This window comes from Hyperoodon ampullatus (assembly GCF_949752795.1).
Source record: "Hyperoodon ampullatus genome assembly, chromosome: X".
Classification (NCBI taxonomy): domain Eukaryota; kingdom Metazoa; phylum Chordata; class Mammalia; order Artiodactyla; family Ziphiidae; genus Hyperoodon; species Hyperoodon ampullatus.
Window position 1 is genome coordinate 13,674,740 of NC_136913.1, and position 13,920 is coordinate 13,688,659.

General features: G+C 45.0%; 1 protein-coding gene across 1 annotated transcript in view; it reads right to left on the reverse strand.

The window, feature by feature from the left end:
• Window positions 1-13,920, reverse strand: part of ASB9 (ankyrin repeat and SOCS box containing 9) — a gene marked incomplete at its 5' end in the record, with an annotated part of 30,979 nt that overhangs the window by 2,507 nt on the left and 14,552 nt on the right. Inside the window, 4 exons of the mRNA XM_079727081.1 lie at window positions 3,939-4,130; window positions 5,596-5,730; window positions 7,428-7,578; window positions 11,404-11,511. Of these exons, the coding sequence (XP_079583207.1) occupies window positions 3,939-4,130; window positions 5,596-5,730; window positions 7,428-7,578; window positions 11,404-11,511 (586 nt within the window). The remainder of the gene's footprint in view (window positions 1-3,938; window positions 4,131-5,595; window positions 5,731-7,427; window positions 7,579-11,403; window positions 11,512-13,920) is intronic.

A 13,920-nucleotide genomic window follows, 5' to 3' on the forward strand; every position in this document is an offset into this window, starting at 1 on the left:
TATTTGTTTTTATATTCTGCATTCAGAGTTGTCCCAGTGCTTCAACTCACAGGTGAAAAGTGAACTAGCACAAACCTTGCATAGGGATCCAGCCAAGTGTTTACATCTTAAGACAGTGATTCTCAAGGGGGGAGGGGAGTATTTTGCTCCCTAGGGACACTTGGCAATGTCTGGAGCTAATTTTGTTTGTCACAACTTGTGGGGGGGTGTTGCTACTACCATCTAGTGGGTGGATGACAGGGATGCTGCTAAACATCCTACAGTGCACAGGACAGGATGGCCCCCATCTGGCCCAAAATGTATATAGTGCTGAGCTTGAAAAACCCTGTCATAGGGTAAAAAGATGGGAAATGATTTCCCATCCCCAGCCCCTGCACTAAATTGTAATGGGAATTCCCTTTTGGTTATTAATAACTTTTTAAAAGGCAAAGCTCTATACCTTCAAGAATCCCATAAAGCAGTAGCCCTCAAGCCTGACTGGGGATGGGGGAGGGCTTTAAACTCCACCCCAAGGATGTTGCTTCAGTTACTGTCGGGTGGGGCTGGGGCATCTGGTTTTTGTAAAGACACGTGTCCCAGGTCATTGTATTGTGTGGCCAGGGTTGAGAATGCAACCAAAAGGGTACAGTGGCCTCTAACTTTGATACCAAGCAGGACCCTGTGGGACTCCAGGGCACAAAAGCCCTTCCGTGTCCCCCATTTCTTTTTTTTTTTTTTTTTTTTTTTTTTTGCGGTACGCGGGCCTCTCACTGTTGTGGCCTCTCCCGTTGCGGAGCACAGGCTCCGGACACACAGGCTCAGCAGCCATGGCTCACGGGGCCAGCCGCTCCGCGGCATGTGGGATCTTCCCGGACCAGGGCATGAACCCATGTCCCCTGCATCAGCAGGTGGACTCTCAACCACTGTGCCACCAGGGAAGCCCCCCCATTTCTTGATTACAGGAAATAGGGTTCATTCAGCCTCCCTGACCTTCCCTGAGTTCCAAGAAGCAGGTTCAAACCAATGCTAATTAGGGAAGGGAGGGGATGCGGAGACAAGGGAGCAACAGTCAAGAGAAACAACAGTGCAGCCTTGAGGCAGGGTCCTGGTTCCTCTCAAGGGACACATATAACAATATCTTTGAGCTGTTTAGCAGATGCTGAAGCCCCCACCAGGTGGGAGAAGTTAACTGCATGCTGACCACAAGCACGGAGACCCCAGACCAGCTGGAACCAGACGGTTCCAACTTCACCACCAACCAATCAGAAGAACGTCCACGAGCTGATCACACCCTCTCTGAACCATTACTATCAAACTCCTCACTACCCACTCCAGGTCGGGACACAGTTTTGAGGGCATTAGCCTGCTGTGTCCCCCTTTGCCTGGCAAAGTAATAAAGCTATTCTCTTCTACTTCACCCAAAACTCTGTCTCCGAGATTTAATTCAGTGTCAGGGTACAGAGGCCAGATTTGGCTTCAATTTCCTATAGCATCACTGCAAGCTACAGGATAAACTGGGTTGCATACTTCTCAGGTGATGGAAAGCAAGGAGAGGTAGAAACAGACATATATACAAGGAAAGAAAGAAAGGAAATATTTTCAATCAGGTCCTCAGAGCACATTCAGAAGGTCTGTGTTGAAATTCAGGGCACCTTCCACATATGTTCAGTGTACTCAAGGTGTATATTAATGAAGGATTTCCCAGTGTGCTCAAAGCATTTATTAACGAGCTGCAGAAGGCATAGTGTGGGGCAACTGAACTTAATCTCCTCTCACTAAGGCACTTTGAAGGAAGTTACTAATCACATGTGCTAGATACAATGTCAGGGACAAGTGCCAGTATAAAGATGAATATAACCCAGGTTGAGTTGTATTCATTGTTTTTCCTTCTGATTTTAAAAGAAATTAAAACATTTCTGTGGGCCCCTAAAAACATAGTGGACCCCATGCATTGTGCCATCTGTGCCTGCTGGAGAAATCGGCCCCGTCTATAGAGATACAATTTTTTGAAAATAAGAAATTGTCAAAGTACAGGCAGAGTTGCCCGGGGGTGACCCCACTGCTTCTCATAAAAGGGTTTCTATTGGATTGTTCCTTGTGCCTTGGCTCGGGGAGCACAGGCCTTGTTTGGGGGGCCCCAAGGCAAGCTATGGCCACAAGTACGCTGGGGCAGTGGGTGTAGCAGAAAGAAGGATTCAGGGGCCACTTTACAATTCTGCCCAGAGCCCTAATTCTCAGCACGTGGGGAGAAAATAACCAGATTACATGACATCAGAATTCTTCTGGGACTTCCCTGGTGGCACAGTGGTTAAGAATCCGTCTGCCAGTACAGGGGATATGGGTTCGAGCCCTGGTCTGGGAAGATCCCACATGCCACGGAGTAACTAACTAAGCCCGTGCGCCACAACTACTGAACCTGCGCTCTAGAGCCCACGTGCCACAACTATTGAGCCCACACACCTAGAGCCCATGCTCCACAACAAGAGAAGCCACCGCAATGAGAAGCCCGTGCACCGCAACAAAGAGTAGCCCCAGCTCGCTGCAACTAGAGAAAGCCCGTGCTCAGCATCAAAGACCCAATGCAGCCAAAAATAAATAAATAAAATAAAATAACAAATAAAAAAATAGAAATAAAAAAAAAAAAGAATCCTTCTGGTAGGGAAGCCTGCTTCAAACTCCCACAACCCCTAAGACTCAACAAAGTCCGCACTCCGGCAGAAAAAAGCAGGTCCTCAGCTGGCTGCTCTCCACCTCTAGGGACAAGTAAGAATGCAGTCTTAGGTCTCTTCTCCCCATCCCAGCCCACCCATGACCTCTCAGCCCAGGGAAGTGCCCCTACCCCCTTGCACACTGCTCAACCCCAGTGTTTAGTGGTTTGGGTCAGGAGTGTCAGTTTTTATTAATAGAGGAGTGTGGACTCAGTGTTGATTAATGTATTATATTGGATTGGCCAAAAAGTTCATCCGGATTTTTCCACAAGATGGCACGGAAAACCCGAACAAACTTTTTGGCCAACCCAATAGTAAATGTCTCCTGATTGCTGTGCATCATGAAAGTAATACCGTGTAATACTCAATGAGTTGCATTCTTACCCCCCATCCCAGAAGCCAAATGCCCAGTAGTTCAGCCCATCTGTACTGCAGTAAGACATCCTGGGGCATTGTACAACCCCAAAGACGCTTCTGCTGCATCTCTCTAAAGCATGACTTACAAATACCCTATTACATCACTTATATGTGGAATCTAAAATATGACACAAGTGAACTTATCTACAAAACAGAAACAGACTCACAGGCATAGAGAACAGCCTTGTGGTTGCCAAGGGGGAGGGGGGGTGGGGGAGGGATGGATTGGGAGTTTGGGCTTAGCAGATGTAAACTAGTATATATAGAACAGATAAACAAGGTCCTACTGTAGAGCACACGGAACTATATTCAGTATCCTGGGATAAACCATAACGGAAAAGAATACGAAAAAGAGTGTATATGTATAAGTGAATCACTCTGCTGTACAGCAGAAATAAATGTAACATTATAAATCAGCTATACTTCAATAAAATAAATTAAAAAAATAAAGCATGTCGTACACCTGAAACTAATGCAACATTGTAAATCAACTATACCCCAATAAAAATTTTTTTTAAATACAGCATGTCTTAGGTAACTTTAACATTTTAAAACAGTATCTTAATTCTTTGAAAGCTGGCCTATCCCACATACGAACATTAGATCATCCAAACAGCCTGTCTCCAACATGCCAAAGAGCAGGATGGTTATTTATTATATAACCAGTACTGTACCTTGCTGAATACTAAACTATCTCAGCTCCCCACATTTGGTGAAGGCAGAGCACAATCTTTTTCATAACATCCGAAGTCAGAACTCGGTAAGTACCTGCCTCCTGCTAGAGCCCACAGGAGTCTATGGATTAGGGCTTAGATTCAGGCAAAGGAGAAGCACCTTCTCTCTGCAAGAAGAGCTGGCTCAGGGGGCTCTCTGGAGGCACCAGCTCCAAGGGACGGTGGCCTTCAGCATCCCTGGCCTGGGTGTCTGCTCCAAAGTCCATGAGCAGGCAGGCCAGCTCCCCACTGGACGCCCTGGCCACCGCGTGCAGAGGGGAATCCAGCCCCCGGCCTTGGTTCACGCTCGCTCCTAAACAATCACGAGAACAAGAGTCAGCCAAGGAGCAGAGTGCAAGCACCCCCTTCTCAAAGCACTGCACCTCAAAATTCCCTACCAAAAGGGCATCCATAGCAGGCACAGTAGTTCTCCTGAGAAAACAGGAGATGACTTGATTCCATTTAATAATATGGGGAAAATGCCACTTGACAATGTGACTGAATGTACCACATGAGCTCTGTGACATATGAGGTTGAACATCTTGCCTTTGAGCACTCTACACAGGTGTGATACATGCAAGAAGAATCCTGGTGGCAGGAAAGCTGCACATTCATTATTAATGGAGCCCAAATATTAGCCAGTACAGGCCGGAAGTGAGGCTAGATGGTGAAATCTCATCTATGGCAATTATCCACATTTACACGCCGAGCAACTGCCGTGCGGTTTTAAACCAGAGACTTGGGACCACGTGATTTGGACTGTGAAGGGCAATCAATTATGGCAGCATTGCCTAGATTGGGGTGGCCAATCCCAAGATCACAGGGAAGGTGGCAAAGCCCTCCTCTTCGGGGATAAGGTAGAATTCGAGGACCATCCCCACCCAGTTCCATCCTTACACTCTCAACAAATCCCTACCCCAGTCCAGATGCTGGCTCCCGCTGTGATGTGTGGGGACATATGACTTTGCCTGAGCTGCTGTCCCTCCAGTAAAATGGGAATCTAGGTCCAGTCAACAAATGTTAACTGAATGGTTCTTGTATTGGTCTTAGCTTTGTGAGGGATGCCAAACATGGCCCTCTCCTGACTAGGAGCTTAAAAGCCACCTAGGGTAATAGAAGAAAGAGAGGGAGAGAAGGAGACAGGGAACCAAATCTCCTAATTCATGGTAATGGCTGCCAAGTGAGTAGAAGGCAATGAGGACCGTAAGAGCATTCAGCAAAGGGCAAGATTACTGGATTTTTAAAGAATAACCAGGACTCAGATAATGAAAGAGGTGATGAAGTGGTATCCCAAGTGTTGAAGAAGGGTCTGGATAACAGCAGGAAGGTGCAAAAGAATGATGCGACCTACGACTTTTCAAAAATATAATATTTACAATGGACTAAAAATGGGGCAAGTTCTATTTCCAAGTCAAAGAGAACTGGTGAAGGCGGCCCCAAATCTGAAGATTCGGCCCTAAGCCAGCAGCTGTGCAAGTTACTCAGGGCCTAATAATATCAATGGCCAGAGGGAGGGAGGAGAAACTAATAAGCATTGAGGGCCATCCTGGGAGATGTCATCATCATTATCACTATTATCACTATTCTCATTACAAGTGAGAGAACTAAAGTTGAAACAGTTTAAACTAATTCCCCACGGAAACACAGTCAGTATGAACTCTGATCTTGTCTGGCTCCATTGCCCGCGCTCTTTCTTCTGCTACAATAGAAAGAGCTTTCAAATACCCTTAATTTACTTTTCATTTACTTTCCTTGTTATGTTTTGCTTTTGGTTTTACCTGATTCCAGAAGCTTCTTGGCACAGGCCACCTGCAGATTTTCACAAGCCAAATATAACGGTGTGCCCAGGTGGCTGATGTTCCGGTCAACGTCGCCCCCATGAGCCACAAGAGACTCAATGCACTCCACGTGGCCTGCAGCCCAAAGTGAGAGAAAACAGTTACAACACAAATTCTCGTAGCTAGGGAAACACCACCTCGCCCATTTTTTGTGTGTTTAAATTTTCCAACAACTTATCCAGCGACCAAAAGCTATTTCCTCTATTTAGAAGAGGGAATGATCTTCAACACCGTCACCAGTTAATGGGTTGACTATAAGATGGCATCTGTAGCTCTGGGTGGAACTCCACTTGAGTGTACCAGCCACAGTAAGCAACGAGCAGCCACCCACCTTTTTCAATTGTTGGTGGCTTTGTAATCAGTCTGATTACAGAAATCAAAGTGAGCGCTGAGGAGAGGTATGGAACAACAGGGACTAAAGGTGGACCTGGAGAAGAAAGGGCACAGAGTTGACCGTGGAACAGGGAAGGAAAGTTACAACCTCACCAAGAGCAGGCCCTGGGACAAACAGGCCACGGCAGGCACAGGCGAGGCTTAGAGGAAGGTGCCAAATCCAACGTGAGTGAGGCCCAGTGTGGCCAACTAGGTTTGGTGAAAGCAGAATCACTCTTCCTTGGTCTAGGACATCATACTTGGAACATTGCTCCTTTGCATTTATCTTGTTATACCATTTTAGTTCTATGTGTCCAGTGAATATGATGAGTTAACATGTCTCCTCATGAAGAAATGCCAGTGCTTTGGGAGATAATTATAATATGAGTGGATCCAGTCAAATGGGGCTGCTGTAAAGATGAGGGGAAGCCATTTTGTGAAGTCACTGCGGAAATGGCCCTCGGGGCAAGGTACGGTCATCATGATGTCGAGGAGGAGGAGAAATATCAGAAAAAAGCAAAACTTACAATTTTATTTTTTGTCTCAGAGTTAAGAATAGCAGGAAAACTGTGACTTTATGAAAAGAATTATCCCAGATGAATAAGTTCCGGGGATCTAATGTACAGCATGGTGACTACAGCTAATAATATATATACTGTATATACTGTACTTTAAATTTGCTACGGGAGTAGATCTTAAATGTTCTCACCACAAAAAAAGGGAACTATATGAGGCAATGGATGTGTTAATTAACTTGATTATGGTTATCCTTTCACAATGTATACATATATCAAATTATCACACTGTACACCTTAAATATATACAATCTTATTTGTCAATTATACCTCAACAAACCTGGGGATGGGGAGACACCCCAAACTGTATATAACATCTTATATTTCCAAAAATTGAAAGTTTGTTTCACTTAGCAAACTTAGGTGGCCCTGAGACAATATTCTTTAAGGCCTTAAAACAGAAGACTATAATTTGTTTTATAAAATAACTTGACTTTATGGGGTCATGGGTTCAACAACACATTCCACAAATTTGGATGGATAGTCTACTATATGCCAGGCCCTGTTCCCGAAACACAGCAGTGAGCAACATTCCAAATGTTCTAAAAGGGTGCTTCTCAAACTTACTGTGCATCAGAAGTCACCTGGAGGGCTTGTTAAACAAAGCACAGATGGCTGGACCCCACCCCCAAAGTTACTGATTCACTGGGTCTGGAATGGAGCCCAAGAATCTGCATTTGCATGCCAGGTCGGGCTGACGCTTCTGGTCCCAGGATCCACACATTGAGAACAACTGCTCCGTATACCCCCTTTTCCCTCTTCCCTTCAACAATAAGATGTCCCTTGAAGGAGGGGGTGGAAAACTTAAATTCTCAACAGATTTACCTCTCTTAGCAGCTTCGTGCATGGGGGATGCCAGATCACTCTCAGGGTGGGGACTGGCTCCATGCTGCAGAAGCAAATTCACACAGTCCAGGCTGCCGCTGACACAAGCATTAAACAAGGGAGTATGCCAGTCTGTAGTAACACCATTCACCTAGAAAGAAAAGCTCCAGCATGAAAGCGGGCAGTGGGGTATCCTGGATTCAGACCTAAGCTCCACCATTTTCAAGCTATTATTTCACTTGTCTGAGCCTTAAATTCCACAGCTACAAAATGGGGACAAAAAATAACAAATTCCCCAAAGTTGTTGTGAAAAACCGGATGAGGTATGGAATGTAATGCACCAAGAACATTCCCAGACCAGGGATTGAACTCGTGCCCCCTGCAGTGGGACTGCGCAGTCCTAACCACTGGACGGCCAGGAAATTCCCACTAATCACCTTATTTTAAACATGCCATCCTAGACCCATCCCACACCAATCCAATTTCCCCAAAGCAGTTAGAGTAACCTTTTAAAATTGTTAATGTATTATTATTTTTTTAATTTAAAAATATCACTTTCGGGACTTCCCTGGTGACACAGTGGTTGGGGGTCCACCTGCCAATGCAGGGGACATGGGTTCGATCCCTGGTCCGGGAAGATCTCACATGCCGCGGAGCAACTAAGCCCGTGCGCCACAGCTACTGAGCCTGCGCTCTAGAGCCCGCGAGCCACAACCACTGAGCCCGTGAGCCACAAGCACTGAGCCCGCGTGCCACAACTACTGAAGCCCGTGCGCCTAGAGCCCGTGCTCCACAACAAGAGAAGCCACCGCAATAAGAAGCCCGCGCACCGCAACAAAGAGTAGCCCCTGCTCGCCACAACTAGAGAAAGCCCACGTGCAGCAACGAAGACACAACACAGCCAAAAATAAATTAATAAATTTTAAAACATCACTTTCATCCAAATATAGAGTGAACACAAGCCAAAGATTTTATTCAGCTCGTTCATCAATGAGGGAACCAGTAAAATGGCAAGGATGGCTAAAAGGAGAATTTATATACTCAGTCAATGCAATGCTGAAATAAATTTGCTAATGGATACAAAAGTGGTTAATATCCTATAGGGCCATAAAACTATAATCGTTGGGGCTATCTTTTCTAACACTGGAAATCAGACTGAAACTTATAAGTTAACATCTAACTTCACAGTGTTTGGGCTATAATTGAATGGCAAAGAGCAAAGCCAAGTGCAGATGCATTTTCCTCTATCAAGGAATTCTTTGGTGAACCTGTTAAACAATGATACCGTGAAGACAGGGACGTCATTCTCATGCCCTATTTCCACGCAAGGCCAGGACTAGTGACGCATGAAAGATGTCCAGGGTGCAAAGTTTAAGGAGACACTTGCTCCCAGGGTTACAAAAGTGCTGAGTGACCCTGCGAGCGAACAGAGTTTAGAGTTTGCACCCCAGGCTCCTTTCTCGCCTCTGCTTAGTCCTGGCCCTGTTTCCAAGTTTGGGGTAAGTTTTCTTAACCAAAATATAAACCTCATGATGCACTCATCTATGGCCCTTGGCTGCTCTCAGGACAAAGCCCATTTTCTTGGCATGGTCGGCAAGCTTGTTTGTGTTCTGACCCCTCTCACCTGCTCTATTCTGCTGCTATAAGGAATTATTTTTTTCAGTTTTTAAAAAATTTATTTATTTTATATATTTTTGGCTGTGTTGGGTCTTTCGTTGCTGCATGTGGGCTTTCTCTAGTTGTGGCGAGCGGGGGCTACTCTTTGTTGCGGCGCACGGGCTTCTCATTGCGGTGGCTTCTCTTGTTGCGGAGCACGGGCTCTAGGCGGGCGGGCTCAGTAGTTGTGGCTCGCGGGCTCTAGAGCACAGGCTCAGTAGTTGTGGCGCACGGGCTTAGTTGCTCCGCGGCATGTGCGATCTTCCCGGACCAGGGCTCGAACCCGTGTCCCCTGCATTGGCAGGCGGATCCTTAACCACTGAACCACCAGGGGAGTCTCTAAGGAATGATTTGAAGGAACGATTTGAAGCCCCCACTTTCACTTCTAGGGCTTTGCGTTTGTTGTTCCCAGTGGGTGGGAAGTCCATCATTTCCCCCAACCCACCATTGAGCTGACTAACTCCAACAGGTCCTTTAGGTTTCAACTGTAACATCATTTCCTGTAGGAAGCATCTTTTGACTCCCCCTCTCCATCAGAAATAAATGGGTTAGGGACACTTCTATGTGTTCCCAACAATCCCCTTACTATTAATACTTATTACATTGCAGTAGTTTGCAAAATATGGCCACAGATTCTCTGCCCAGGATGCATATCCCTTTGCAGAGTGGCTTAGTAACTCCTCCCATCCCAAGACGGAGACTATCTTTTCAATCCTTGAATCTGGGCTTGTCCACATGAATTGCTTTGGTCAATGGGACAGTTACAAGTGTGATGCAAGCAGAGAGCTTGCCCCCTTTTGCTGCTCTTGGAATCCCTGCTACCATGTGAACAGGCCTGGGCCGCCTGCTAAAGGATGAGAGACCACGTAGAGATTTTCTGTCTCCCCAGACCTCCCAGCCATCCCAGCCAAGGTCATCATGAAGCAGCCTGCCCCAGCCCATCTATCAGCTAACCTCAAATGCCTCAGTAAGCCCAGCTGAGGTTAGCTGAAGCAGCCAGACCAGAAGAGCTGTCCAGACAACACAAGGAACTGTGCGATAAATGGCTACTGTCTTAAGTCATTAAGTCAGGGTGGTTTGTTACACAGAAGAAACTAACAGATAAAAACAGCGTATTGTAATTGCCTGCTGTGGCTGAGATACTATGCATTAAACAAACTCATTTCCTCTCTCTTGGGCGCAGAGGCATACTACACTTGCCCGCCTCCCTGGCAGTTAGACATGGCCTGAATTCTGGCCAATGGGATATGAGCAAAAGTGACATATGTCACTGCCAAGACTGGTCCTTAAAAAGCTTCCATTCACAATCCTCCATGTCTTTTCCCCTTCTAGCCATCTGGAATGGAGCACATATGGGAGCCCCTTGTTGAAGACAGTGGAGCAACAGGATGAAAGGAGCCTGTGTCCTTGAATCACCCTTGGAAAACAGCCACCCAACTGGGAACACCCACACTGGATTCTGAGTTGAACAAGAAATAAACTTTTATTATATGAGGCTACCAAGATTTCAGGGTTTATCTTTTGAAGTGGTTAGTGTTATATGCCGCCATTTACCTGTTTATCTGGTTGTCTCCTCATTTAGTTTAGAAGTTCCTGAAAATCTTTATCTAGAGTTAGGCACATAATAAATGCTCAGTACAGACTGGTTGAGAAAAGATGAGAAACCGATACAGAACTTCCTGATCAGATTTTCCCATCACTTCTGAGCAAGAGAGTACTTAAGTTAATGGAAGATCTACTGTTCCCTACTTTCAAATTGAATGATTTCGTATCTTCCTTCTCTAGAATCTCATTATGTCATCCCAATTCCCATTCTCCAAATAATAATCACATGCCTTATCCCCCTCAATCCTCACAATACCACAAAATATGCTACATAATTTTTTTTGGTATTTTCCCTGTTTTTTTTTTCTCATATATAGACTCTAAAGCTTACAGGCTAAGTAACTTGTCCAAGTTTCCAATGTTAGTAAATGGTAGAGATGGTCTGGGACCATCAGGTCTTATGGAGCCAAATGTTATGTGTTTTCTACAATATGTCACTACCTTCCAGCCACAGGAATGAAGGCAGAAATCGAACAGCTATTTATGAATAGTGACAGTCAAAGAAAATGATACAGGCTCAGACCATGACTTTCTAGCTAAAAATGCAGTATTTCATCTACTACTAAAGTAAATAAGCTTGATAGACATAATACTTTTGAAAAAAAACTTCATATTTCAAATCAGGCTAATCAAAAACGCTGGAAAGTATTCAAAACGGATAGAAATCGTCATTTTTCAGTCATGGTGTCTAAGGTGTGATTTGAGCTGCACTTACCTGAGCTCCATGCTTTAATAAAATGTTTGCACAGGACGGATGACCTCCGAGACAGGCTTCATGGAGCGGGGACACACGATCTGCCGTGACGAGGTTCACAAGCCAGCCCTGGAGGAGGGGAAATGGGCAGAGGAAGGGATGCAAAGCAACAATTCTGTAGGGTTGGGTTTCAGTCATGAATTCAGTACAAGACAATTCTTATAAAAGTTAACCTAGGGGCTTCCCTGGTGGCGCAGTGGTTGAGAGTCCGCCTGCCGATGCAGGGAACACGGGTTCGTGCCCTGGTCCAGGAAGATCCCACATGCCGCGGAGCGGCTGGGCCCGTGAGCCATGGCCACTGAGCCTGCGCGTCCACGTCCGGAGCCTGTGCTCCGCAACGGGAGAGGCCACAGCAGTGAGAGGCCCGCGTACAGCAAAAAAAACCCCAAAAAAACAAACAAAAAAAAAACTGTAAAAAAAAAAACAAGTTAACCTGGCTCACCTATGATAAACCATAATGGAAAAGAATATTAAAAAAAGAATGTATATATATATATTAATATATATATATAAATGAATCACTTTGCTGTACGGCAGAAATTAACAAACAACATTATAAATCAATTATACATCAATTAAAAAATTTACCAAAAAGTTAATCTGGCTCATAAAAAAGAATGAAATAATGCCATTTGCAGCAACATGGATGGACCTAGAGATTATCATACTAAGCAAAGTAAGTCAGACAGAGAAAGAAATACCATATGATACCACTTATATATGGAATATAAAATATGATACAAATGGACTTATCTACGAAACAGAAACAGACTCACAGACATAGAGGGCAGACTTGTGGCTCCCAAGGGGGAGGGGACTGAGGAAGGGATGGATTGGGAGTTTGGGATTAGCAGATGTAAACTATTATATATAGGATGGATAAACAACAAGGTCCTACTGTAGAGCACAGGGAACTATATTCAATATCCTGTGAGAAACCATAATGGAAAAAGACTATGAAAAGGAATGTATATATATGTGTGTAACTGAATCACGTTGCTGTATAGCAGAAATTAACACAATGCTGTAAATCAACTATACTTCAATTTTAAAATAAAATAAAAATAAAAACCCAACAACTTAAAAAAAAAAGTTAACCTGGCTCAAAATCTGACAGTACGCTAAGGTGTTGACAATGATGTAAAAAAACAAACAAAAAAAGGAACGGTCATACTGCTGGCGGGAGTGTAATATAACACAACCACTCAGGCTAACAGTTTGACAGTATCTGTTAGAGTTGATGTCACACATACCTATGACCTAGCCATGTGACTCTTAGGTGTACACACTCAAGACTGACTTTCAGCTTGCTCTCACGCTCTCTTGTCCTCTCACTTATTGGCTCATTGTTTTGATGAGGGCCATGACAAGGAACTTAGGGCAGTCTCCAGGCAACAGCCAGCCAGGAATTGAGGCTTTTAGTGAAAAAACCCAGAAGGGGGCTTCCCCGGTGGCGCAGTGGTTGAGAATCCGCCTGCCAATGCAGGGGACATGGGTTCGATCCCTGGTCCAGGAAGATCCCACATGCCGCGGAGCAACTAAGCTCGTGTGCCACAACTACTGAGCCTGTGCTCTAGAGCCCGTGAGCCACAACTACTGAGCCCGCGTGCCGCAACTACTAAAGCCCGCGTGCCTAGAGCCCATGCTCCACAATGAGAGAAGCCACTGCAGTGAGAAGCCCATACACCACAACAGAGAGTAGCCCCTGCTCGCCACAACTAGAGAAAGCCCGCGTGCAGCACCGAAGACCCAACACAGCCAAAAATAAATAAATAAATAAAATAAATTTAAAAAAAAAAGAAAAAAGAAAAAGGGCAGTTTCTAGTGTGTGCTTAAAAAAACAAAACAAAAACCCAGAAGGAACTGAATCTTGCCAACAGACATGTAAGAGAATTTGGACTGGGGTCCATCCTTAGTCAAGCCTCAAGATGCCTGAAGCTCTGGTCCACACTCTTATGACTGCAGATTCATAAGAGTCCCTGACCCAGCTAAACTGTGTCTAGATTCCTGACGCATAGACACTGGGAACTAATACATGTCTGTTACATCAAGCCTCTAAGTTCGGGATTTCTTATATACATACAGGTATATATAAGAAATATGTATATGTATTTCTTATATACGTACAGGTATATATGAGCGCACTCCAATAGCCCTGGACTAATACAGGCCAAAGCATTAGGTGAACCTCCACAGACAGAGAGGCAGAAAGTCCCGAGGCTGAGGGGCAATTACATTCTCACTCTAGTACACTAGGGCTGAAGAAGCAAGAAAGTGTCTGAAAGGCCCTGGGATTCTTCATCCTCTGGGAAAATGTGCTCTCCAGCAGATGGATCCTGAGCCCAATCCAAGCAAAACATCAAAGAACTCCAGGAGAGGCTCCACAGACCCCCCCGATCTTGGAATATATTATCTATTCCCTAACAGGAAGAAATCACGTACAATAAAAGTTCTTTTCCTTAGGGCATGTCAGTTAAG